At 31.2% G+C, this 26,604-nt stretch overlaps 4 protein-coding genes across 4 annotated transcripts; 3 read left to right on the top strand and 1 right to left on the bottom strand.

The window, feature by feature from the left end:
- The first annotated feature begins 119 nt into the window (after nt 1-119).
- LOC134711932 (regulator of microtubule dynamics protein 1-like) lies at nt 120-26,036 on the top strand. Its single transcript, XM_063572950.1, has 9 exons — nt 120-489; nt 1,309-1,480; nt 2,168-2,340; nt 5,674-5,749; nt 6,333-6,410; nt 8,680-8,778; nt 21,447-21,500; nt 22,106-22,186; nt 23,621-26,036. The coding sequence occupies exons 1-9, from the start codon at nt 206-208 to the stop codon at nt 23,675-23,677; spliced, it is 1,074 nt and encodes a 357-aa protein (XP_063429020.1). The 5' UTR covers nt 120-205; the 3' UTR covers nt 23,678-26,036.
- On the top strand, nt 9,553-14,447 carry LOC134709537 (uncharacterized). Its single transcript, XM_063569697.1, has 2 exons — nt 9,553-9,770; nt 11,494-14,447. Exons 1-2 carry the CDS (start codon nt 9,734-9,736, stop codon nt 14,445-14,447), a joined length of 2,991 nt encoding a protein of 996 aa, XP_063425767.1. The 5' UTR covers nt 9,553-9,733.
- On the top strand, nt 13,101-17,992 carry LOC134711930 (uncharacterized). The gene is made up of 4 exons (XM_063572948.1): nt 13,101-14,457; nt 14,805-14,867; nt 15,248-15,553; nt 16,162-17,992. Exons 3-4 carry the CDS (start codon nt 15,316-15,318, stop codon nt 16,764-16,766), a joined length of 843 nt encoding a protein of 280 aa, XP_063429018.1. The 5' UTR covers nt 13,101-14,457; nt 14,805-14,867; nt 15,248-15,315; the 3' UTR covers nt 16,767-17,992.
- Nucleotides 17,994-18,976, bottom strand: LOC134711931 (uncharacterized). Its single transcript, XM_063572949.1, has 2 exons — nt 18,571-18,976; nt 17,994-18,289 (listed from the first exon to the last, which is right to left on the bottom strand). The coding sequence occupies exons 1-2, from the start codon at nt 18,959-18,961 to the stop codon at nt 17,994-17,996; spliced, it is 687 nt and encodes a 228-aa protein (XP_063429019.1). The 5' UTR covers nt 18,962-18,976.
- Nucleotides 26,037-26,604: the final 568 nt, after the last annotated feature.

The raw sequence follows: 26,604 nt of genomic DNA, 5'->3' as shown, positions 1-26,604 counted from the left end.
GTTATTTTTAGTTTCTTAAAACGTTATAGTAGGTTAATTAGAGTTTTTAAATTTAAAAGTCTTAAAATAATGAATATAGTTTGTTTATGCAATTAGGACCGTTGTTGGTTTTCACCTAAATTCTTTTAAACTTCCGGTTTTCCTCCCTCCTAAGTTTCGATTTTTTCGAACTAAAATAATACTTAAAAACATAAAAACCAACACAATGTCAACCTTTTTTAAACACAATTCAAACCTGATGATGGTATTAGGTACAGGTTTATGTGTTGGTGTAGGAGGCACCATTCTTTATTTCAAACTAACGAGTGCTTTCTTGAGAGAAATCCATAGATTGTCGTCGTCAATAGAAACTTTGAAAGCAGAAATCAGTATCCTAAATGAGAAACTTGAAGGAAAGTCAAAATGGAGAAAAAAGAGATCTGGATACTATTCTGTTATCAGTGCAAGTAGTGGTGATGAAACTGACAATTATGAAGATGCTCTAGGAGGGTACGATTTTATGATGGTTTACGTTATCATGGTTATAAATATTATGAATATGATAAAAGGGGAAGCAAGTAATATGTACTTGGAGACATATACTTGCGTCTGCATGCCGTTAAATTTATATTTGCTTAAGCAACAAAAAAACATCTAACAGTCTAATGCCATGGCACGTTTATTGTGGGTCTCATTGGGCTCTAAGCATGATGTGGGTTTGACGTTTGTTTTGTAAGCGTGACACTTAAAACTCAAATTATTGTGCTGTGAAAGCGGGAAATGAAGTCTAGCTGGACACTGGAAATTACAAAAAAAATGAGAATTGCTTGTGTAGTACATAGTGTAAGTGGGATACGGGAATCTGACAAAACACTAAGCAGGATCAGGGATCCAAAACCCCAATGAGACCCCCTTTATTCCTAAGAGACTGATAAAATTACATGACAAATATGCATCATCATGATCAATATACAAAGGGACACAACTCTCACAATTTAACTACAAAACAAATACAACCATACACATACATGTACATAACACAAGTTAACTGATACCATTGTAAATACATACCATGTCAACTCACAACACTTATTATAACTAATAGCGTACATTTAAATGGCAGGAAACACAATAAACCGATGACCCAATCAAGATGGCAGACATGGCTTAAAATAGAACATAGAGGTAAAATGCATATAAACGAACGTGAGTGGCACAGGCTCTTTAGAGCTGAGCTAGTTAATCTTTTTAGATTTAAAAACAAAAAACAAAAAGTTCATTTGAACAGATATGATAGTGAAATATATAAATTTATGCTTTATATTTTAGCTCCAGTGAATTTGAAACTCCAACAGAAGGGGATTCCGATACTGAAGATATAGTAAAAGTTGAACAAAGTGCTGATGTCCCTGCCCTTTATACAGAGATTGATACATTCATAGATGGGGGAGAAACAGAAAAATTAAAAGCATATGAACTTCTTCAAAACAACAAAACTAAGGTATTTGTATATGTAAAAATGGAGACATTATGGTCACATATATTTCAAATTTATACATTTACAATTTGTCACATATTAAGATGTGAAGAACAAAATTAAAATTTGATGGGGCTGTTTGGTAATTAATATTATTATGCTTTATGACATTACAATTAAATATTTAGTTTTCAATAACAATTAACAACTTATTTTATTCATCATTTCAAGGAAGGAAGAAAACAAAATAAAAAAACAATATTTTCTTCTTTGTGCTACATGACAACTGTGGGGCATTAGGCCATTCCATTTATTATCAGAAAGGGGGTGGGGTGGATGGTTATTATACCTTGTTAAAAAAAACTGAAGAAAAATTTAAGGCAATTTTCAATCCCTTAGGTTTAAACCCCACGTATCTTTTTGATGCCATCAACCCCTCATTTTTACAAATTTACAAATTAATACAAGAAAAACCCCTCAGAAAAAGAAAAAAAAGTGGATATGCCTCAAATATGTTATGAGCCAATTAGTACCTCTAAGAAATTACTTTTGATACCTAGCAGGAAAAAATGTTCAGAGGGTCCATTATGACACCTCATGTGACCTGTTTAAAACATTGCAATAAGGGTCTTTTTTTCAAAGTATAATTGTTGAAATTGATGTTGGTAAAGTGTGAAAAAAATATGCCACTAATCATATAATTTTTTTTAGTATCTCACTGATGCTGATTTCCATTGGAGATTAGCTAAGTGTACATACCAGTTAGCACAGATAGAAGGAGGGAAAGGAAATATTGAAAAGAAAAAAGAAATGCTTTACACAGCCAAAGATACAGCTGAAAGGGCCTTACATCTCAATCAGAAATCAGCTAATTCACACAAATGGTAATTTATTTAATAAGGTTTCATTTTTAAATATACATAATGCTACTGTTTGGATATTAAAAATTTCAGAATACAATAATTTGAATCTATCTTTATCTATAAAAAGAAGATGTGGTATGATTGCCAATGAAAACTTTTCTCCACAAGAGACCAAATGACACACAAATTAATAACTATATGTCACTGTATAGCCTTCAACAAAGAGCAAAGCCCCTTCCTCATAGTCAGCTATGAATGGCCCCAAATAACAAATGTAAAACAATTCAAAGATTGAAACATTGATAATTTCTTGTTTTTTGCATCAAAAAATTACATTTATTAAAGAATTTTCATTATATTTGAAATATAAAAAAAAATAATGGCATGATTGCTGAGGAGACAAATATCTAAAAAGACCAAAAGATATAAAAATATCTTCACATCTACAGAATTGTTTTGGTCTTAAATTCTACTAGGAGTAGAGTATATGTAAGTGCAGCAGTCATTAATGGTAAATTGCTTATGTAATGTGGTACCCCTGCCCTGGTAAACCAGATGTGTTTTGGTCTGTAATACTTATTGGGTTCTACATGTTCTAAGGATTCACAAAATGCCTCTAGATTTCTAAGCCTTTTCTAGAGGCAACTGCACTTATGGGCAGTAAGTCGAATGTTTCTTATTATCAAAGCACTGGTTAACTTCCAGGCTGACATCATTTAAAGTTTAGATGAACAGTGCTGTGGGGTTTTTGGAAAATGACGCAGTCATTGTTCCATAACTGCCGACCTGAACTTCATTACATTGCTCTGCCTACCGCGCTTGGTTTCGTATTTCCTATTTTCCAAACAAACTGGAATCTGCTTGTGTTATCATTATGCATCATTGTGTAGTATTAAACCAGCCAGGACCCAGTTTACACTGGTTTTTGCTTGTATTCCACTACACTCGAACAAAGTGTTGTAGTTTGACGGGAACCAGTTTTAGAATTTGTAAACTACAAAACGTAATCGGTTATTGTTCATTCCGTTTTGGTGTTTCATACCGACTTATATGGTTTGAATAAGCTTAAGACCATTCAAACATTAATGTGATAGGTATATCAAAGATTGTTTTACAAAAGGATTGAACTGTTTTACTTTCAAAGTCGTACTATAGGGATATCTGTCATATACGGATTTCCACTCTCACAGGTTAATTTCTTCTTTTACACGTGCTTTGGAAACTTCCTATTTAATCGCAAGTTTTAAAATTGTTTTTGAGTGAATTAAACTTATTTTAACAATCATGAAGCGTTCCAGAATCATTTTAAAGCAGTTTCTTCTTCTCTTTGATGATGGAAAATAGGTTTTCTCAAGAAAATACCGCAAACGATCGCAGAGGAATTGAAACGTACAAGTCAAGTCGGCACCTGGTTAAATTGGCATCTAGTCAAATCGGCACATATTGGACGTCAATTCGGCATCCAATAATATTTGATATAATATTTTCTATTCAATTAATTAATTACTGTTACCAAGTACATAGTGAATATGTTGTTGTGTATTTTGGTAAACCACGAAACGAAAGTGAATATGTAGTGTATAAAGGTAAACAACGAAGCCCTTACCAAAGCTGTTGTTTTAACAATTCGACAATTTGTGTAATTGTAAAAACAAGTCAATTATTAAAATAAAATGGAAAACTATGAGTCCCTTTCAATAAATCAAACTTTCATGCCAAATAATTAGCAAATTTAAGGTGGTTTTTTTTTTTAGTAAGGTTTAAACAGCATTAAACCAACAATCCTGTAAAATGCTCAACTGGTTAAAATAATGCAGAAAAATACACAATATCTCATGTATTAGTCCAAATAATTATGACGTCTGGCAAGGCTATTTTATTATTTTTCTGGGACGCCTTCCTACGACGTTCAGGTGCCAATTTAACTAGGTGCCAGTTTGACTAGAATTCTTTGACAAATGTTTGAAACTATCTGAGTTTCATTAGACCTTTGATAGCAGTTACAAAAAGATTATTTACTTAATATTTTGTGGGAGAAGGGGGTTCAGACTGTGTGGCATCAGGTCTGTTTGTGCCCAATACATTTTCGCACCCTACACGTTCGCACATTCACACTCTACTCATTCACGCCCAATTTTAATTCAAATTCAAGTTGAATAATTGGAAAATTATGGTTGTTGATTTAAATTGCTTTGGTGTAAATACTGAATGTATTTATAGCTTGGTATGAGTAAAACATTGAAGATTTTAAAGGAAAAAACACAAAAGATAATTGTTTTTAACAGCTTGGTCCCATTGATCTGAAACAACGAAACAATATAACATAGAAACCAAAATATAGCAATCCACTAATATAACCAAAACATGATAAAATTTATTCAACACGCAGAAACAAACATAGTCAGAATCTCACTTCATTTTGAAACAAGTCAATGAAACAAGTTATAGCAATACACTAACCAAAACATGATTAAGAGTTATTCAACACAAAATAAAACGTTGACAAAATACCACTTTATTTAGAAAGGATTATTATTATTTTTAGCAATACCTTATCCAAAACATAATTAAGATTTATTCAACACAAAAAAAAAATTGCTGTCTCACTTTATTTTGAGACAATGACAACAATTATACTTATAAGAAAACACTTGCTTACATAGTTATTAAACACAAAACCAATTAAGATTGGGTGCGAACATGTAGGGTGTGAAAGTGAAAGGGGTGAAAATGAGTGGGCGCAAACGTGAATGGAAGCGAACGGACTCAGATTCAGACTATGTACCAGTGAGAAATATACAAGCCTTTCTACGGTATTTATTTGTACAATTCAGCTAGTCTTGACCTATTCATTTGTCTTAAAAAACCAGCCTGTTGTCACCTTCACTTCACACACATACACATATACGAATATCAATTATATGCTTACGATACATGTTGCAAAGTTAAACTAATTACGGTATGTGAAAATCAAGACTTGCATAAAAACTATCCCAATATTAGAGACAGTGGCGTCATTTTTCTTCAGAGCTTTCAGCTCTTTGATTTCAACTATCTTTGAATTATAAACATTTTATTATGTTTATAAGCCTTAAAGGTTATTTGGCTGGTATCTCCAGACCAGTAACTTGGTTTGTATCTCCAGTAACTACATGTGGTCACTTTTAGCTTTCCATAACGGTAGTTTGAGATCTACCATATTGAGATTAATTAATGTGTACTTAATATTTTTTTTATTCAATTAAGAACCATCACATGGAACTTTAAAAAAATAGGATTAGTTTGAAAAGAGTTAGTTAATTATAATTTCCCTTTCCTATCTCACACACTTGGTTTGTTTTTTGTTTTATTAAGGTATTCCATAACATTAGGAAGTATTGGTGACTATGAAGGAACACAGAACAAAATAAAGAATGGTTATACATTTAAGGTAAGCCTTTGGAGGAATCTGAATAAAAGAGAAATATAATAAAAATGTTTGTTGCTTTACAGTTTTGTCTTTTTTCAAGAGATTGTTTTTAGTACAGCATATATTTTTCATTCTAAATCTCAATATTTTTTCTGAATTATATTAAAGTGGCAAACCCACATGTGATTTACAATGTAGGCTAAAGCTGTCCACCACCAGGTATAAGATAAATAAAAAAGTCATGGTCAAGCTACACCTGATTTGATTTACTACAGTTTTGACATGTGAGATAGCTATTTTGACTAAATATTAGATGTAATAAAATACTAACATGTTAAAATTGTTTAAAATGAGTTTTAAAAAGAAATAAACCAGTAGTTTAAATTTATTGCACTCCATATTCTGCATCTTAGTTATATTAGTTGGAGCACTGTGGGTTGGAGTTGTTGTAATTTATTTTATCCTTCTTATATTAATAACTGTATAGAAACAATCAGTTCATAATGAAAAATATTTTGTTTAACTTAGTGAATGTGCATCTTATAATAATCAATATTTGCTGAAATTATTGTAACCTTTTGGCTGTATATTGTACTTTTTGTAGGAGCATATAGAAAAAGCCATAGAACTCAACAAAACAGACCCTTCTAATCATCATTTACTTGGGAGATGGTGCTATGGTGTAAGTTATAACATTGTTGATAGTTGATAATGAAATAGTTTACATTGTAAATAAATTGTAAAATACCGACTTCTGATATATATATTACCTCCCTTGCATGTGATACATCTTGTTAATGTAACTCTTTTAAATTACATGGCTAAATACTGTTTCTGTGACATGCATATATTATTCACCTTTTTTTCAACTGAACCAAATTTGTACTTCACCTTAAAAAAGATGACCCAAATTTGTACAATGTAATTTCTTTCCTGTACTTGCTATTTGAGGCATAAAACATGAAGAAATGCATTGTAAGACAAATATTTGTAAGTAACACACTCTTCACCGCAATATGCATGTTTTTTCATTGGAAATTGTGACGTCACAATGCAGGGTTGAGATCTCATAAATATGTTTAACCCCTCGACATTTTTACGCCTGTCCCAATTCGGGAGCCTCTGGCTTTTGTTAGTCTGGTATTATTTTAATTTTAGTTTCTTGTGTACAATTAAAAATTACCAATCGATTATCTATTACAATTGGTTGACAGCAACCAACCGAATATCGGTTATAATCGGATCATAACACCTTGCCCTCTTTTTTTTAAAGGAAATCATGCATTTAGTCTCATTGTACTTGTCTAATGTGTCTATCCATATCACTGTAGAGTTTATATACCAGTATTCATATTTGATCTTTTGTTTCCATTTCATATTCTGGCATAATTACTACTAAATTATAATTCTAGTACATTTGATAATTATCTATTTAGCAGTTAAAACAATGAATTAATAAGAATCAAGATTCATATTGAACATATTTTATCTCATAATTACCAACAGTGACGCTAACATTTCTAAATTTAAATGGTGAAACTCGCAAAACAAATTCAATAACATAGCTGTATGAACATTTGGATGCTTCAAATTAGGAAAAGATATATAAAGTTTTTTTTAACTTTTAGAAATTTAAAATTACCAGAAAAAAATAAAACAATGCATTTGCATTTTACAGTAAACATGGGTATTAAGCCAATGTCTGTTAATTCGTGTAGAACGCTTTTATTACTTTTGTAATCATTATTTTCTTTCAATTGTGTCATTCGTGTGTCTGAACTTATAATTGCAAGAATGCAGAATTTTTACATAGTTGAACCGTATCCGATTCGTGATTGTTATATTTTTATAAATGGCGAACAAATTTCGGAAAATTTACAAAAGTAAACGATGTTTGGCAAGCAATCTGGAAAGGAATATGACGTTTTTGATGCTACAAATGGATAACACATTAATAAAAGGCAACTTGCAACACGTTTTAATGAAGCAACGGAATTATTTTGTCTAAAATCAGAATTATTTGTACGCTCTCAAGTAACAAGTACCGGAATTTGGAAATTTTTATTTTAATAAAAATGATTAATTACTGAGAAAGAATTTACATACCTGCAATTTTCACTTCAAGATTGGTTTTCACACGGTAAACACTTAGTTCTTTTTTATATATAAATTGTATCTATTTTCGAGTTGAAGCGTCGATCAACGATTTCGATAGATTTAAGAGAAAAATATAAACCCGCCCTCCCATACCCTAAATATAAGAGTGTTATATGATGATTTTTTATATACTACATGTAGTTTAGGGTTAATTGTATGCAATTACATTTTTAGAATTTATACCTTGATAATTCTTGTAATTGTTTCTTTATTTGAACTATAATTGTGTTGTGTGATACCATATCATTAGCCTAATAAAATGTTTTTATGATACATGTATTTTCATGATTTCGAAAGTAATTGAAAGAAAGTATTTCATACAAAGTTATTAATCTTAAATACCATTCCATCAATCTGCAAATGCTTTTTGTCACGTTTATAACGAAGGAAATTAGTTATTTCTTTAATTATAGGATGTATGACATTGTTACTGTCATCGACTGATATTTTTTGTTAATATTGTTTGACTGCGCATATGAAATGCAAACAATAAACGGACCGGAAGTTGACAAGCTCAAAGTCCGGAAACTTTAACGACAATCGATTGAACAAAATCCCAATCGATTATCGACATCGCCAGTCCCAACCAACTGATTTCCGACTTATTCCGATCATCGGAACAACACTAGTAATTTCTCCCTACATTGAAGACCTGTTGGTGACCTGCTGTTGTTTTTTCTATGGTCAGGTTGTTGTCTCTTTGACACATTCCCTATTTCCATTCTCAATTTTATTCTTAAAATAGCACTTAAACCCCTGAGACAAGGATACTTACTGTTTACATTTGATTGTAGGTTTATATGTTATCTTGGTTAGAGAGGAAGGCAGCAGCTACATTATTTGCTACACCACCTACCTCAACAGCTGGGGAAGCTTTGACACACTTTTTAGAGGTAATGTCCTGTATATTTTTTTGTGCCACTAATTTAGAAGGAGAAAGCTTGATTTATATTGAGTTAATTATGATAGAGAATCACAGAAGTATAGCATTATTTTAGTTGTTGATAAATTTCAAAGTTGAAATAATATGTCATCAGGTTGGACACTATTATCTAATTCATTGCATGTGATATAATGTTGTTGGAACTCTTCTAATAGGTGTATAGGCTATTAATAGGAATTCAAAACCAATACCTTACTTAATCAAATCTTTTCCATCAGGTCATCAGATTTTTATATAGATCTCAAGGTTTTAAAATTTCATCAGATATCACATCACATAGGTATTAAAATTAGTTTTGATTGTTGATTAATTATTTATCTTAGTACAAGTTTTAAATAATTGACATTTAACTACATTCATTTGTCAAAATTCAAATAACTTACTTTAAAGACAGGTCAAATTTCAGGAAAATGCATTCAAAATATCTCTCATTTTTAGGCAGTTAAGCTGCCTTATGCGAGCACCCTCGATTTGTGTGCTACCCAATAAATGCTGAAATACGTGCCATTGTTATCATCTTGCTGGCTACTTTATTATTTATAACTTATTGGACAGTTTTTTTCATACTTTTCATTCTGGATTACAAAAAATATGACAAGAAAAACCTTAAATGATTGTTGATTTTCCCAAAAGTTTTGAAGTTGCCCATAGGAAGTAGAGCTCATTATGAATCCTTGTGTAGTTTATTATCCATTGAGCAGTCAGGGTTAGGATGGAAATCCATCCCTCATATTTGGATGTTAAATCCATCCAATACTGCGTATTAAAGAAAATCGAATATTTTAAGCGTGTACGTTGCATATCGGTGTTAATTTAGAGGAAAATCCCGTGGTAAAAATAGCATAGGTTATCACGAGGTTTTGTCATCGATCACGTGATTTTCGTATCAACAATAACACGGAAAAATGGCGACTGAACCTGAAAACGATCCGAGCATACCTGGTAAGAATATAGCTATTTGTGGAGCTCAAAATATTTCCTCATGATAAAAACAGGCATATTTTCATTCATAAGATATACATTTAATGATAAAATAGCCTAATGACCCAAAATATCAACGGGAAATGTCCGAACGTTGACCGAACGTCTGATGCATTTCTGCCACATGAAAACGATCGTTGAAATTTGGATGGAAAATCCATCCTATTTTAAAAAAGCGTATAGACAAAATTTGATGGAAAATCCATCCACTTTGTTAATAATAGTGGATGGGAAATCCATCCATTATTTTATACATAAAGTGGATGGAAATTCCATCCGTCTGCTTTACGATTCTGTTGGTTGTCTTTCACCCACATGTGCTGTTATATTGACATGATTGGGTGGACCCCCCTTTTTTGCGTGACGTTTAAATTTTATTTCAACGGAATTTCACTTATTTAAAGGGTTCTTTGCCTATCCCTTCTATATATATATAACAGTTTCACCTGTTCTGGATCTGATATTGCAATAACACACTAAAACATGCAATAAATAAACTAAATAGCAATTCAACATGTTCAATAAAATAAAAATTGACTTACTGTGACATCCCTTTTTTTCAACAGATTACATTACATATGGTAAACACAACTTTTGTTTTTTGTCCTTATCAGATCATTTTCTGAATAGGCATGTGATAATAAACATGATACACAAAGTTACAGATACAAATTTGGCTTTAATGTCTGAAAGCTATATATTTTTAATAAATAATCTGTCCTCAATATTTTGAAGAAAAATTGTATGACACACTGAAACCCAAATAATTGTCACAATTTATGTCTTACAATTTTACTTAAAAAGTGAGTATGAATTATCATTTTCAGTGTATGATATTGTCAGAATTGTTAAGATTTACTTTTGTGTACAGAATTTTAAACAGTGCATGTAGCCCACCCCAAACCAAATGAAAGTACAAGTTGCATGTTTTGCATGATGTCTTAAATACCCCGCATGGATTTTAGATGTAGAACATAATTGTCATGATTTAACAGTCTGACATGAATGATTGCCCATTTATCTCCAGTATACATAAATTCAATGGTTTATAATGAACTTTGATGAAGGAGGATGAAATAAAATAAGTATACTGGTGTTCCGTAAGCGTACCATATTTTTTTTAATGGAACAACATGCTCAAAACGTCGACCCTTAAGTTTTATTGGCATTTTAAGTAGTGAATTTTAACTAAACTAGATTTGGTTCACATATAGTCTGTCCCGAAATTTTTTTTTTTTTTAAAATCCTACATTTTACATAGTCAAATGATAGTTTTGCTTTTATTCTGAATCCGGCCCCAAGACAATTATACTTTTTTCCTTAGTCCCTTAACAAAACCAGACCTTAGTTTCTTATTAATTTATAAGTTTACAGACAGAAGGTTTGTTTTAAATCTATGATATTGGTTATTTCTTTTGAAGAAATAAGATGGCCATGGCCAGTATTTTTTAAAATTTAACTTGCTATGAGGTGTGGGCTTTTGCTCTTCATTGAAGGCAATACGGATATATATATAATTGCTGACATTAACAATCTTGGATCCTTGGATATCATACCACATTTTCTATTTTTTATATTTAGTGTAAATTTTAAGCTGTGATAAATTCAGAAACAAATTAATGACTTCAAAATTTTTGCGTTCACTTGATATCAACTGTCCTATAATATTCTTTTTTTATTTCAGAGCATGTAAAAAGGCTTCAAAATTTGTGCCGTCTCTGTTGCAGGCAGACTGAGTGTAAAAAAAGAGTAGGAAAATTTAAATTTACGCAGGAACTAATGGATATATTTGATATCTGTTTGCATGAAGATGACCCTTTGATTCATCCAGATTTTTTGTGTAATGCATGTAGAAGCATTCTGTTTAGATATAGATCTACTCGGAAAAAAAGCTCCAATACCACAGTTAATATAAAACTATACCAGTACCATGCTCATTCCATTGATTGTCAAATTTGCAGTTCGAACAATCCAGGATGTTCTACTGACAATGTTATGGATGAATTATTACAGTTATTTTCCTCGTTAGAAATATCTGAAAAACTTGAATGTATAGCTAAAATGATTGGACATGTTCATACTAATCAGGAAATGAAAAATATTATACAAAATCATCAAAAGTCTTTTCCCTACAACAATCTGAAAACACTTGAGAGCATCGATATCAATGAGTACATTAATCAGTTTGATCAGCTTGTTATACAATGTGTTTTGGCACTCACTGGAAAAACAACAACAACAATTAAAGTAGAAAATTTCATTCCGGTACTTGAAAGTATTTATCGTTTATGCGACCCTCAGTTCATTGGAGCCTGGTCTTTTATGCAGAACTTAGTTGTTTATTCCTTTACCAAAAACAAAACGGCTTGTAATGTTTTGGGAACTGCTATTCCAGGGGCAAAATATGCCACAGTATATAATTTTGTTTCAGATATAAATATTGGAAGAGAGACCAATTGTCCAAGTGGGGATGTAATATTCGTTTTTGATAATGAACAGGTCATAGGGAGAAGTTGGAACATAAATGCTAATAATAAGGTCAAAATGTCTGTAATTACAAATGTTGCTGCAATAAAGGTAACAGAAAACAAAAACCTTCAACAGAATGAAAGTTTAACACCAGGAAAGTGGATAACTTCTGAAGGAAAAGAGAACATTATAGAAAGTATGTGTCAGTCAGGTGATAGTCAAGATACAAGTACAGATTTTTATTCGGATATTAAGCAAAATCACTACAATGAACTGTATCATGTATTGGACTTAGCTATCCAACAAGTGTCAGAGGAAGTTATATTTGACGAGGAAAATAATCTATGGAAGGATCATGTGGACAAAACTATTGTTGAATTAGAGATAGAACAGAAATATAAAAAATGTCCAAGGTGTGGCTGCTTATTTGAGAAAAACAAGAGAAAATGCTCACAGTGTCATGAGGCGCTGATAGAAGCAAAGACTACTAAAAGTACTGATGGTGTCAAACAGAAACACTTTTCAAGAAAAAGCACTGTCAATGAGTATGGTATTTCCAAACCAGTTGTTGAAAATCCACAGAAATATAGCCATGTTGAATCTTCACATAATGACATTCCAGCTGAAATTTGTCTGTTGGATCCTGTATTTGTAAATCCCAATTCTATTGACAGCATCGTATTAGTTCTACGACATATTGGTAAAAAAGGAAGAATTTCTAAATATTTGAAAGACGATGATGAAACCCCAAAAAGATTTTGGACATTCGTTTGCTGTGATGGGCTTCCGCATGGATTGGTACGAAGAGTTGTTGAAGAGTACTTTGTATGCTTAGAATGTGAAGAAGGATTTTTAGGTATTAAGAATGTTGAAGATCATGAAGTCAAAGCACATCCTAATACAAGATCACGATATGTTCAAGAATTTGATTGGGTATTCCTTATTTGTGGTGATGGTCATTATGAAATGAACCTTATGAAGAGCTTTATGGAATTGAACTGGAATGTATGCATGAAATCATTAGTTGAGGTAATGGGATTTAGATCTGAAAAGGCCCAGAAATCAGCATTGGCATGTTCTGACAACCACAAGACATGGCAACTCATCATGATATTTCATTTAGGTACAATTTTAGAGTTGGTCAAGCCATATGTTGAAAAATGTCTACATGAAAAGCATGATCCTAGTCCTCAAGACTACATTTCATATGTAAAGACAAAAAGTGACAATGCGAATTATCTGTATCTATTTGAAATGGTATGTAGGTATACTCAAGCTATCATAAATATAAGAATGGCTGTGAGACGCAACAATTACATTCTTCTGCAAGCAGGAAAATTTATGAGTAAGGAGCTCTTTCATGGAAGGAACCATCCCAAATACCAAGACATTGAAGTATTTGATCATTTTGTACATCAGCTAATGCCAGTTGAACTAAAAACACATTTTGCCTCTCACTGTAGTCTATCCAAATCAGGGAATAAGAGCAAAGGTCAAGGGTTTGACTTCATTCTTGAAGAAGAAAATAAATCTGTAAAGACATGGTTGAAACGAGGTGTTCCAACTGAAAAAGTATGGTTGTCAACTTGTAGAAATAATCAATCACTGAAACAGATTAAAAAATCTGTAACCAGTATTGTAGGAAGCGTATATGAGGACTTGCATGGAAAAGAACCAGATTTAGAAGCTCCTATAAATGAGTGGAGACTACGCCTTCGACAAACTGGTTATATAAGTGACCAAAAACATGGACCAGTATTAACATCAATTTCAGCTGATATTCTAGATCAAGAACTGTTGTATTTTACAAGAGAATCAAATAGAAAGAGAGGTTATCGAATAATGGATATGCTTTTACATCAGCCACCACCAAATGATCCATCCATTCACCATCCTGTCTACATTCTTCCATCAGAGAGAGAAAAATATTTGTCTGTTGATTCACTTACAATTCAAGAGATTGACAACAAAATTTTAGATACAATTGATGATCTTGATGAAATTAATAAGCTCATGTTCCTTGATTTATATAGGGAAATGATAAGAAGTAAAACCACTCGGAAGGAGGATCATATAAAGTTTTTGGAGGAAATATCAACTGCTGCTGCTTATCTTGACAGTGTAGATGGGGATAGTAATTTCTTAAATGAAGAGTTGGAGAACTTATAATGCTAGTGTGGTATGTAAAGCTCACTAAATTTTATCCCATGTTAAAATCGAGACACCAATTTAAATGTGTTTTAGAACTTTGCTGGACTCTTTTATCTAGGGAGAACTTTGAAATGAACGTTATTTTTTTTTTAAATTTAGATGACACTACCATTTGTATGATAATTTAACAACTTTATTTATTAAGGAACAAAATATTGATAATTGCATGATTTTTGTACACGTACAGTTGCCTGATTGCATGCTTAAAAAATTACTAATAATTGCATCTTCGAATTAGAAGAAATAATTTGACTGTAGCATGCATAATTGATCCATTTTTTCAATCAGCTGATTAATAAATTTTACTGTTTTCAGAAGGAATTGATGACCCTATTTATAACCTTGTGATTGCAGCAGAAAATCAGGAAAATTATTTAGGTAAGATTGCGAAAGTTCAACTTCTTTATCAATGTCTAATACAATCTGTTTTGAATTTATCATATATAGTAAATATTAAACATTTTTGAATTTAATTTATGATGAAAATGTTCTTAATTCATGGCATCTTTCTGTTTCATTAATGTTGCCACTATCATGACTAGTAAAGTATAAATCTCAGATATTGATCATGTTTATCATATTAATTGCAGTTATAATAAATGTCCATATTCTGTGCCTTGGGCCCTCCTCAACCTGATAAATGGCAACTACAATATGAATATAAGAAGCCATAATACTAAAACAGGGAAAACGTCATGTTTACAAATTGAGACAAAACATTTATTGACTTTTTGTACTTTTATTTTCTTTATGAACAGTGTTTGCAGAAGATGATGGGTTACAAAATGAAGGCAATATTATAGATATCCACCTAAATAATATAGCTATGGACACAGTAAATGACGAAGATCTAGATGCACCTTCTCTTCATGACTTGGCTGTTGATACTTTAGGAGGAGAATCTACCATTATGCCGATTTCTATTGACATAGTTGATAGTAATGAGGTGGACTTAGGAGATGACGTAATGCCTGAAGAGTTGAGTCCAGTTATACCAACACCATCAACCTTTATGTTAGATGCAGTAGAAGAAGTGCCATCAACCTCAAAAACACCAAGTCCAAGTAAGTACATATTTTAAAAATGAAAAGAATGTGGTCTGATTGCCAATGAGACAACTCTCTGCAAGAGACCAAATGATGTACACAGCTATAGGTCACTTCTACCTTCAACATGGAGCAAAAGATTCTTCCACCTAGCACGCTGGAAAGACCCCAAAATGATGTGTTCCAAACAAGAAAACCAACAATTTATGTTCTAAACAATAGTGCAAACCATGACTGATTACATAATTTTTCAGTATTGAAGCGCTAAACTTTCTTTTAGTTATGAGTGTTGCAAATGAACTGAGTACCAATTTGAATAATTATTACATTTCAAGATCTATATGGTTACACCAACACCTTGTGTAGCTGTCAGATCTGTTGGTTGTACATGTAGCTATAATCTATTTTATTTTTCATTAGAAAAAAACATACTAAGTTAGAGAGATGATAACTTTATTAAAAACACATTTGATAAGTAGAAACAACAACTCAATCTTAACAAACTGGTATAAAATTAATATGTATATGTATTGTCCATTTTATCATTTGTTTATATAAACTTTTTAAATAATTATGATACCATTTTGATGGAATGATAACACTTTTAACTTCTTGTCATTTGACAGGAAGAAAAAGAAACCAAAAGGGCAAGTTTATGAGCAAACAAAATGGTACGCCCACGCAGATGGAAAGAAGAGAGAAGGATAGAAAAAGGAAGCATTTTGACCGAAATCTTAAAATTTTTGACAAGTTAACAAATGCATCAGTTGGGGCAGAGAGATTAGCTTACTTCTGCCTAATAAAAAGGGAAAATGGAGAGGTCCACTATACAGGTACAGACGATTTCATCAAAAAATTCAAAGAAAATGAGAGTCTTCTTGATTTTAAAGACGGAATGATAGAGACAAGAAGAGAATCATTGCTCCTGAAATTGAACAAATCTACTGTTAAAAAACAAGCTGTAGAACCTTCTCCCCTGAAAGCACCAGAGCAGTTCTCATTTTTGCCAGGTATAGGCTTAGGTGAATCCCAAAGGAAGGAATTGGGAGAAGCTTTTGTATCTGGTGAAAATGCAATTGCTTTGGACAAAGACAGAATAGCAGATATAAAAAAACGTATATGGGTTAGGAAAAACAGAGTTAATCCAAAAGAAAGAGTTGAAACAAGGGGCAGGGGCAGAGGTCGGGGACAGGGCAGAGGGAGAAAGAAAGGCACTGAATCAAACAAATAATCATTTTTTATGTACATCAAGATAGTGTAGGCTTTTTTCATCCATTCATGATGTTAATTATTACAAATTGCAATGTTAAATGTTTACAATTTGTGTCTTTTATGTTCCAATCATCATCAACCCTAGTGATATTCCATATCTCGTATATATTTCATTGATCATGTTGATATTGAGGGCAGTATTTGCAAAAATTGTTTATGATGTTTTAATCTTACTTTAAGCATAATGAGTAAAAGTCCTCTCAAATAAAAAATCACATTGTCTTGAATTAACTTGTTGTAGTCTGATAACGTCATGATCACAAAAGAGACATTTGTACAATGATGTCAATTTTATATTTTAATTTGTATTTTATGTACTGAATAAATGTGATTGTCATATTCATTTATGATTGAAGTACCAAATTTGCTGTTTATATTATAATCTTCCTCCATTTACCATGTTTTTGATTTTGCATTTGTTATAAACTACATGTATTTTGATAAATTTGTTTACATTTGTTTGAATTACTATGATTTTCATGTATTTTGATAACTGTTTTTTACTTTACATTGTTTACTTGTTTTACTGTGTGTACAATATTTTTGATAAATTTATTTTCTATATGCTCCACCCAATTCTTACTTTGGGATTATCCTAATATTCATATGTTGTACTTAATCACAATGTTTACTACTGTTAATATTCATCATGTACTTGTTTTGTTTTCACCCTGCTTTTCATACAGTATTTAAAGTGTTAAGAAAAGAAAATAAACATGTTAATTTAAGGATCCACGCACCAGTACATGTATTATGATTGTGTTTGGGAATGTAAAACTGTATTGATTTGATTTAATGATATGTATATATATAAATTTTAAGGAGAGCAACAAATGTCTATTTACAAGTTAAGAAGACATTCTATGTAAAAACAATGCAACTAGACATTCGAGAAATAAAGAATTATAAATGAATGCTGCAGTAGTCTCTTCCATTTTTACCAAGTTTAATTTTCATGCTCTGATTATTTTTGGATTATTATCAAATTCTATAAAAGTTTGGTGATCCTTACAGTGGGGGTATGTTTTCTTCATATTGTTGTATTTTTATATACATATTAAAAAAATATTACATATCTAACATGATTACATAATATGTTGTGTATCATACATGATTAAGAATACAAATGCTTGTTGTTTTGAACTTGCTGTATGAATTGATATCAATAAATTTGTTTACATGATGTTCATGCGTGTACTCTTTCATCAAGTTCCCTAAGAGGTACACAGTCTTCAAGAATATGCATTGTATCTGCAAACATCCGGTCACGTATATGCAAATAATAAGAACAAGGAATGTCTGCTCCCCCACCTGGTCTGTCATGACCTCTATTGTTTGACCGGTATCGTTGGTTTGATGGTGGATTTGCTGAGAGTCTTGGTGGTCCTGTGACTTTACACTTAATGCATCTGATAGTGTTCCGAGAAATCATATTTCTGAAAGCTGTGCAAAGATTTGCAGGAACTCTCCCCACTTGTTTTCCTGTGCAAAAAAAAAGAAAAATAATAGATTTCTGATGTTCTGACTGACTTTATTGAGCTACCCAAGCTTTGATAAAAACTGGTTAATCCTTTTTAATTTGCAAAGTGTTTATTATATATAAATGACTAAAAGAATATATAACATGTATAACTTAGCCTCATTTAGCATGTTTAGGGGACACATTGTCATGAGTAGGTGTCAGTAAAATTTTAACCAAGGTAAATGTAAACATGGTAAAGTACATGAACTATATAAATAGAGTAACAACAACATGAACAAACCTGCAATATCTTTCATAAGCTGTCCCCTTTGGTGGTTTTCTTCTCTCATGTCGGTTGAAACATTGTGAAGATCTGGAGAAATCTCTTGAAGCAGTGGCATTACTACCTTTGTTGCATATTGGCTGAAAGGATTTCCTTCCTCGGGCAACACATCTAACTCAATTTGTGAGTGAGGCTTTATCCGAAAAGCATGGTATCCTTTTATTGACCATTCAATCTTGATGATCCTCTCTGTATTCATTTCTAACTGCTGAATTTGTGTAAGATGTATACTACTATTTTCAAGCACAGAGGGAAAAAAAATGGATGGTTTATCCATCAAACATATATCTTCTAATTGGAAGGGAAAGCCATCCATTAAAACTGTTAAACAAATGGATGGTAAGTCCATCCTTTTTCTTTTGGATGGAATATCCATCCAAATACCTAAATCTTAAGTTTGGATGGATTTCCATCCTAACCCTGACTGTTGAGCTTTTGGCTAAGATGTCAAAGAACAAATGTATGAAATATTTAATCGCCGAAAATCTCTAAAGACAAGGAGTTAAGATTTCGTAGGAATATTGTTTGTCGTCAATACGTAGTCAACTTCATATATAAGTTCAACTGATCACGCTATTGGCTGCAATTTTGAATTAGAAGACGAAATTTTCGAATCTTTTTAATTTGGACGCAGGGGTTCAAATTAGCTGTGGTCTAGGGTCTGTGACCTTCCACTTTTGCAGTCAGACTTTCTACTTAATTACTAGCTACGATGACCGACGGACCTTGAGTTGAAAGAAAATAAAAAAATAACTTTGCAAACATTTTTACCAAAGTTTCCTAAAAAACGATCTCAAACTTATTTTCATCATTACTATTCATGACAGCGATGTTCAATTTGATACGCTAGCTTTATACAGAAAATCGCTGATAAATAATGTGTAAATCCAAGTAAAATCATATCTCACTTTCTGTCAAAAACAACATTGTATACAAAATGGCTGCCGTGAGATTACAATATCGGATTCGATTCCGGAAGCGGATAAGGGTAATCGGGGTTTTGGGGCTATCAACTAAAAAAATCCAGACAGGTGACAAAATACAGCTACGCATGGTAAATAAATATAAACATAAGAATTGAAAACCAAAATTGTTTAAAAGAAAGAAAAGCAGAAATTATTTTGTACACCAACTTTAATGTCAAAATCCAATACAAGTGACAGCTGGGAACAGTTTATCTAACAATATATATGTTCCTGGTAACAGTATAATTTTTTTTATCAGTGTTAAATGTTTGTAATGCATGTTAAATTCTTTTCAAATTAAACATATTACTGCAATTTCAAGGGTTTTTTTTTTCTTCTCAATTTTGATAGGTCAGTCTAAATTAAATGAAATTTTGGGGGAGTCCCTGCAGTCATCTGATTGAGAAATTGGAAACAGTTGAGATCCCCACCTTTAAATTAAACCATATATATTCATGTGTGAGAACTAATCAAATGAAATATAGGGAGAGTCCTTAGGGTCACCCTACCCACTTCTGTTTGATACTTAGAAACAGATGAGATCCCCACCCTCAACAATATATATTCATGTATTGGACAATATAACAAATCAAATGAAATATAGGGGAAGTCATGGGGGTCCCCACCCCTCCTATTTGAAAACTTGATAACGGTCCAGATCCCCACCCCTCCTGTTTGAAAACTTGATAACGGTCGAGATCCCCACCCATCAACTATGTATATTCATGTATGGGACAATATAAAAAATCAAATGAAAAAAAGGGGTAGTCCCTAGGGTCACCCCACACCCTCTTGTGTGTGTTTTGAGAACTTGTAAAAGATTTAGATACCAATGCCTAAACCATATTCATTCCTGTTTTTCATTTCAAAAAGATTGAATGACATACAAGGTCAATCTCATAAGCCACACATATGCATATCACTTTTCTAGACCCTACCACCTGTCATTTTATTCCAAACTTAGACATCATGGACTTGGGGTGAAGGTGGGAGTCATTTACATTTACTATGGACAGGTCAGTCAGACCTCACCATTGATCCCTGTAGTAGTAAACATATGTCTGATTTGTGTCTCATAACTTTTGTACTGTAAAACACAATCTCAGTTTTCTTTCCAGGGAAGCAAGTCCATTCATACTTTTGCAAGCTCGTACTAAAGTCAACTTGAACTACTAACAGTCAACTAATACGAACAATTACGTTCAACTAGAAGAATTGCAATCATTGCAAATTTGTACCACTGCTGACTCATGAAAGACTCATGACCATTCGTGCTCATGTGCGTTGCTATTGAAAACCTTGATAAAAAATGAATTATTTGCCTTAATGTTTAATTCATTAAATGAATAATATGAATGTTTAATGTTTGTTCTTTTAAATCTTTAAAAAAAAGTTGAAGCAACATTGCCACAGTTTTCATTATTATATTTGCCTTGGTTTTTGGTTAACTGCCTACAGTGCTTACAGCGCTTTAATCGATGTTTTTGTTCACTGACCTTGAAGTATTTATATTAATTATATAGTTGTGGTCTGCAATGTTATAATTGTTATCTTAATGAGTTTTCAATGCAGTAAATGCAGATTTTTTTGTGTGTTTTTTTAGTGTTTGTTCAACAACATATATTAATGTGAGGGTTTTTTTTTTAATTTTACAAAATCCTCTATACATATTGTGTTTATAAAAATTAAAATGGAGTTTTTAGTTTTGTAAAACTCATCTGAAAGTTTTACAAATATAAAAACACCATCAATTCTTTAGCTTTTAAACACATCTTTGAGTTGTTGATACCTACTTTCTAATGCTTAATGTTGAATCAGTATACACATAAAATGTTTAGAGAATTAAATCTTTACAATGTTTTATTACAGGCAGACAGACTCAACCCAGGTGTATGGAAAGAAAATTTATTATACATTGGAAAGGTAAGCTTCTGCAATGAACATTTGAAAATGTAAAGAAAATACAATATAACTCAGTGGCAAATCTGATAAAAATGAATTTCACAGCAAATTCATGCTTTCCCTGTTTAGTCAGATATAAAGTTGCAAAATATAACACACTTTAATATCACTTTTATTTGAGAGAAAAAAAATCATGAGAAGAGGTAAATTATCAGGATTTGAAATATTCAACCAAGTAAGTTTCTGTAAGCTTGTTTAAAATATCAAATGTGAAATCAAATATCCTTGAAAATCCCATTTTACATTGATCCTCAAAATTTGTTATCCTTAGAAATATATGAGTCTTCAGTAAAACCACAACTCAAGGAAACCCAATTGATAAGATACCAGTAATCAATCTAAGGAAACACTATATATAACTGCATGTTAGAAAACATGATAATGAAACACAACAAAACTTTGGTAAGTTTTTATGGAATTCCCCTTTTTGAATTTGAGTACAAGCTCAGTATTTATGTTATTTCTTTTCATTTGAGTCCCTGTGTCAAATTTTTAAAGTAGGGGACATTGTCAATATCTAGTTAAGTAATAAGAATCATTACATCAAACTTTTGCTTACTTTTCAGTGTTATGTAGAACTAAGCAAGTACCCTGAAGCTGTAGAATGGTTAGAAAAAGCCAGTCTTCTGCCTGTAGTTAGTCAAGATGTAAGTTTAACACTTGTTCTTATTAATTATCTATTTTGTTTGTACACCTCATTATTTGAAATTCTGTTGATACTAAAGAATGTTCATTATTTAAGAATTGAATGCTTCTTTTTTAACTTTATTGGAGTGTAAAAGCGTTGACCGAAGTACATGTTGTATGAAGCGCAGAAGCACTTCATTATAAAAATGTGCGCAAGGTCAACACTTTTTCAACCCTATGAAGTTACAAAAAGAAGCATTCAATTCTTATAATTACATTTTTTAGCTATGATCATGAAAACACAAATTTTATAATTGTTTTATTTAATTCACATGTGCACTTTATTGTGAGACCACTTGTTATAAATGATATTCTAACATGACGTCCTTCAAACGCTTTGAGTTCACACCCGTGGTAAAATATGGATATATTGTTTGGGCTGTTCCGATTGTACTCCCACGTCACATGATTGTTTATGAATGAAGTACACGACGTCAAAGAATAATGACGTAATAATTTAAGCATGTTACGGGAAAATTCACGCTTCTGATACCGAAAATCATCACAACAAAGAAACGTAAACAAACGATGCTAAAATGTGGTATAAGCCCTTTTTTATATACATAGAAGATATATTGGTAAATTATCATTAAAATTCATCCAAATTTATCTAAATATGTTATTGTAAATAGTTTGAGCATGTCACTAATTCTGTTTCCTCCGTTCTTTACCGCCAATCTAAAAGTGCGTTTATTTATGGGAACGGCAAATATTTGCCTCCACCTAGAGCGCTTCGATCCAAAAGAATTGCCGAATTTGTCTTATTAGAATCGAATTAATTCATGGGGGCTTGAATATATCTAAATTTTACCATGGGTTGTCCCTTTATGCCGATATTTTACCCCTCGCTATCGCTCAGGGTAAAATATTTGTCATAAAGGGCCAACCCGTGGTAAAATCACGATATATTCAAGCCCCCATGAATTATTTCTTAAATATTTATTAAGTAATGCAATTGCTTAAGAAATAACACTTGATGTGCAGTTAGCAAATCAGAATAAAGTATTATAATGAAACATAAATTTAATGTAATTATTAATTTGTACTATTGCCTTGGCCTTTAAAGTGGGTAAATGTCTTCATACATGTTAGCAAAAAATATTTGATATAAAATTACATATGAATTAGAATTTGAATTAGCCTTATTTAATTAATTATGTTTTTTTGTGGTTGCTGATGGAAGATAATGGTGGTTATTGTGATTATTGGTATTAAGTGTTATTCTATTTGTTTTCTAAAAAATTATTACAGACCAAAAATTTTGCTTCTGAAATAACAAAGGTACCAGTACCTTATTTCATTGTAGTGTGGGTTTATAAGAAATCCTTCCATACTTTATAATCTTTAAGCTTATATACTTATTATGTCATTGATTGGTGTGTATTTCTTGACAGGACAAGACAGCAGAAATTGAAATAGAATCATTACTGGCAAAATATGGAGGAAAGTGAAGGGCAGGCTGATATTGTTAATTTGATCTCAGGAGAATTCAATCAAGAAATTTATCATTCAGATTTGTTGTTATATAATTGTTTTGATGTCTCTATACATTTAGCTTTATTACATTTAATAACATAAGTTTTTATTGTATACTTGTTTTTGAGAAGAAAATATATTTTTTTTATGGAAAGTAATATTAATAAGAAAATAAATTGTTTGTGAAGTTTAAATTTTTTGAAATGTTTATATTATCAGTTTGTGTATTTCATGATGCACACAGAACTGAAGCTGATTTATTTGGGTACATAAGTGTATTTGTATGATAGTCTAATTTGATCATTACAGACTAATGTTATCCTTAGTAAAAGAGTCTTTTTCAGTATCTGCTATTGCATCATGTGATCTTGAGCTTTCCCCAATAATTCAATGGATTAGAATGAGAAAACCAGAGACACCACTTTAAAAATGAGAGAATATATTTTTCAAAATTTGCATAATTTAGTTTGCATCAGATAATTTTCTTACATTACTTTAAAATTGTTTTATCTATAACATTTTTGTCAGTTTTTTTGTGTGTGGTTTTTTTTGATTTTTTTTAAGTTTCAAGTTGTCCCATATTAAGAGTTGCCATGAAGAAAATTCTCAAGTTGATGGCTTCATTGAATTTTGTTCAGCTTATTTTTTAATGAATACTCCCTTGTTTCTTTTATACTAACAATCAATGTTGATAAAAAAAAAATTATTGAAAGTAATATTAATAAGAAAATTCATTGTGATTTGAAAAATTCCTGAAATGTTAAGATTATCAATTTGTATCCTTCCACCATAAAGAGATTGTGCATTTTAAGTATTGTACTGTCCATAGTTTTGAAACTTCAAGAGTTTTATTGAAGTAAAATACTTAAAATCATGATTTATTTTGTAAGCAATTACAATTCATATGTTTGAACTTATGCTATTACTGTTTTTCATTATTATACAAAGTTTCATGATTTGATTAAATCAGAGTTGTTGTCAAATAATACTCAGATATCTTTTCTAGTATATACAAATTATGTTGTGTTTAATTGATAAAAAACAAATTAAAAAGATTTGTTATTTAATAATTGTAATAGAATGGCATATAAATTTTGTTATTGTTGTCTAAATTATCTTGTAATTGTATAACACACTAGTTTATAGAATTAGATCAACTAAAGGTAGCTAAAAATAGATTTAACAATTAGAGACTACTTTTATTTAGATGTTGTGTGAATTGTGTTTAATATTTGAAAGTCAACTGTGTGATATTTTTATTTTCATAACTTCCTTTTATTTATCTTTTAAACAAAAGGCAAATGTACATTTGAAAAATATAACTGTCATAGTGACTAACAAAATCAAGTTGTCCAAAAATAAAATGATAGAAAATATAAATTTCAGTAAAAAAATGAAATTTACCATTAGTATCAAATGTTTGCCCCTATAATTAAGTATATTTCATTTATTATTATCATGCTTTAAATTCCTATCCTTATAAAACTAAGGAGATGTTGTATGATTACCAATACATAGAAACAACTATCAACCAATAAAGTAAAGGCTCCTGAGATGGAACAGACACAGTGACCTAAAGTTGCTATCATTTGGTCTCTGGCAGATTGTATTTTGTTGGCAATTAAACCACATCTCCCTTTTTTTATTAGGTACTTTTAGATTCTTTTTTTACAAATGAGAACTGAATTGTATTGCATCTTATTAATTTTTATTTCATGTATTTTGATCATGCTTCAAAAGTCCCAACTTGCAGTAATATTGAAATCCATGCATGTGAACATACATGAATGTTATTCTACTTAAAATATGAACAAATATTTTTTGTGAACAAATGTTATGTTTTTGAAACAGATAATATGGCATTTTTCTAGACTTCTTTATAGTTTAATAGTTTTACAAGTACAAAAAAAAAACATACTATCAGCTCTTTGTTATAGAACAAACCCTGGCTTTCTGACAGTGAATATTTTATATATAAGTTCTATATATACATTTGATATTGGTTCCCAGTAGGATACTGTAATGTATGCATTGGAAGCAGTTGCTACAAAAACTGTTTATGATCTAATACATAAAAATCTAATTACAAAAAAGTCTTTGATAAGACGACCAAAAATATCTAAGATCAAACTTGCCTGATTGAAAAAAAAATCAGATTATGAACAAGTTTGTTTATTAGAAATTATCTTAATATTGATATTTAAAAGAGATAAATAACATGAGAGGTTGTTGATATGAAACTGTTGTAAAACTTTGAAAATAAATTTTACGATTTGATAGTTTATATATACATTTGTTGTTACAAAGGGTATCAATAAAATACTACTCAGTCAATATATGTTTTAATCTTTTGACAACGCCTACATTAAAACAGGGAGGTTTTATATATCAGTATATCAAGGTAACGTACACATAGTGGTATATCCAAAGACATCATGAGGTTGTTTATATTTTCAAGGGATTTCAATCAAAGTTTAATTTTCTTCAATGCAATATTATCTGATTTGTAATAGTGTTATATTTGTCCTCAATCACCTGCAACATATTAATAGTAAAGGTATCGTGCATATCTCTTATCTACTGTAATGTGTTAAAGAGTGAAGGTGTTGTGCATTTCTTTTATCTGCTGCAATGTGATAGTGGTGGAAGCTACCTGGTGCTGTTGGTTCAATAACAAATGTTTTCCTATTCCTTGCCAATCATGCATATTTTGGGTAAAAGAAAATATGACTGACTGTAAGCTAGAAGTGTCTATAAAATATGCCAGTAATTTTATCACCCCAAATCTAGATTTGAAAAATTTTAATGGACAAGAATACATGTATATATATAAATTGTATCAACTAATAAGGTTCCTGACTAGCCAGGCACACACACATTTTCCAGAGTTAAAATGTGGTTA

Source organism: Mytilus trossulus, chromosome 3 (assembly GCF_036588685.1).
Source record: "Mytilus trossulus isolate FHL-02 chromosome 3, PNRI_Mtr1.1.1.hap1, whole genome shotgun sequence".
NCBI lineage: Eukaryota > Metazoa > Mollusca > Bivalvia > Mytilida > Mytilidae > Mytilus > Mytilus trossulus.
The sequence above is the reverse complement of the archived record's forward strand: the minus strand, read 5'-3'. Positions and strand labels throughout refer to the sequence as shown.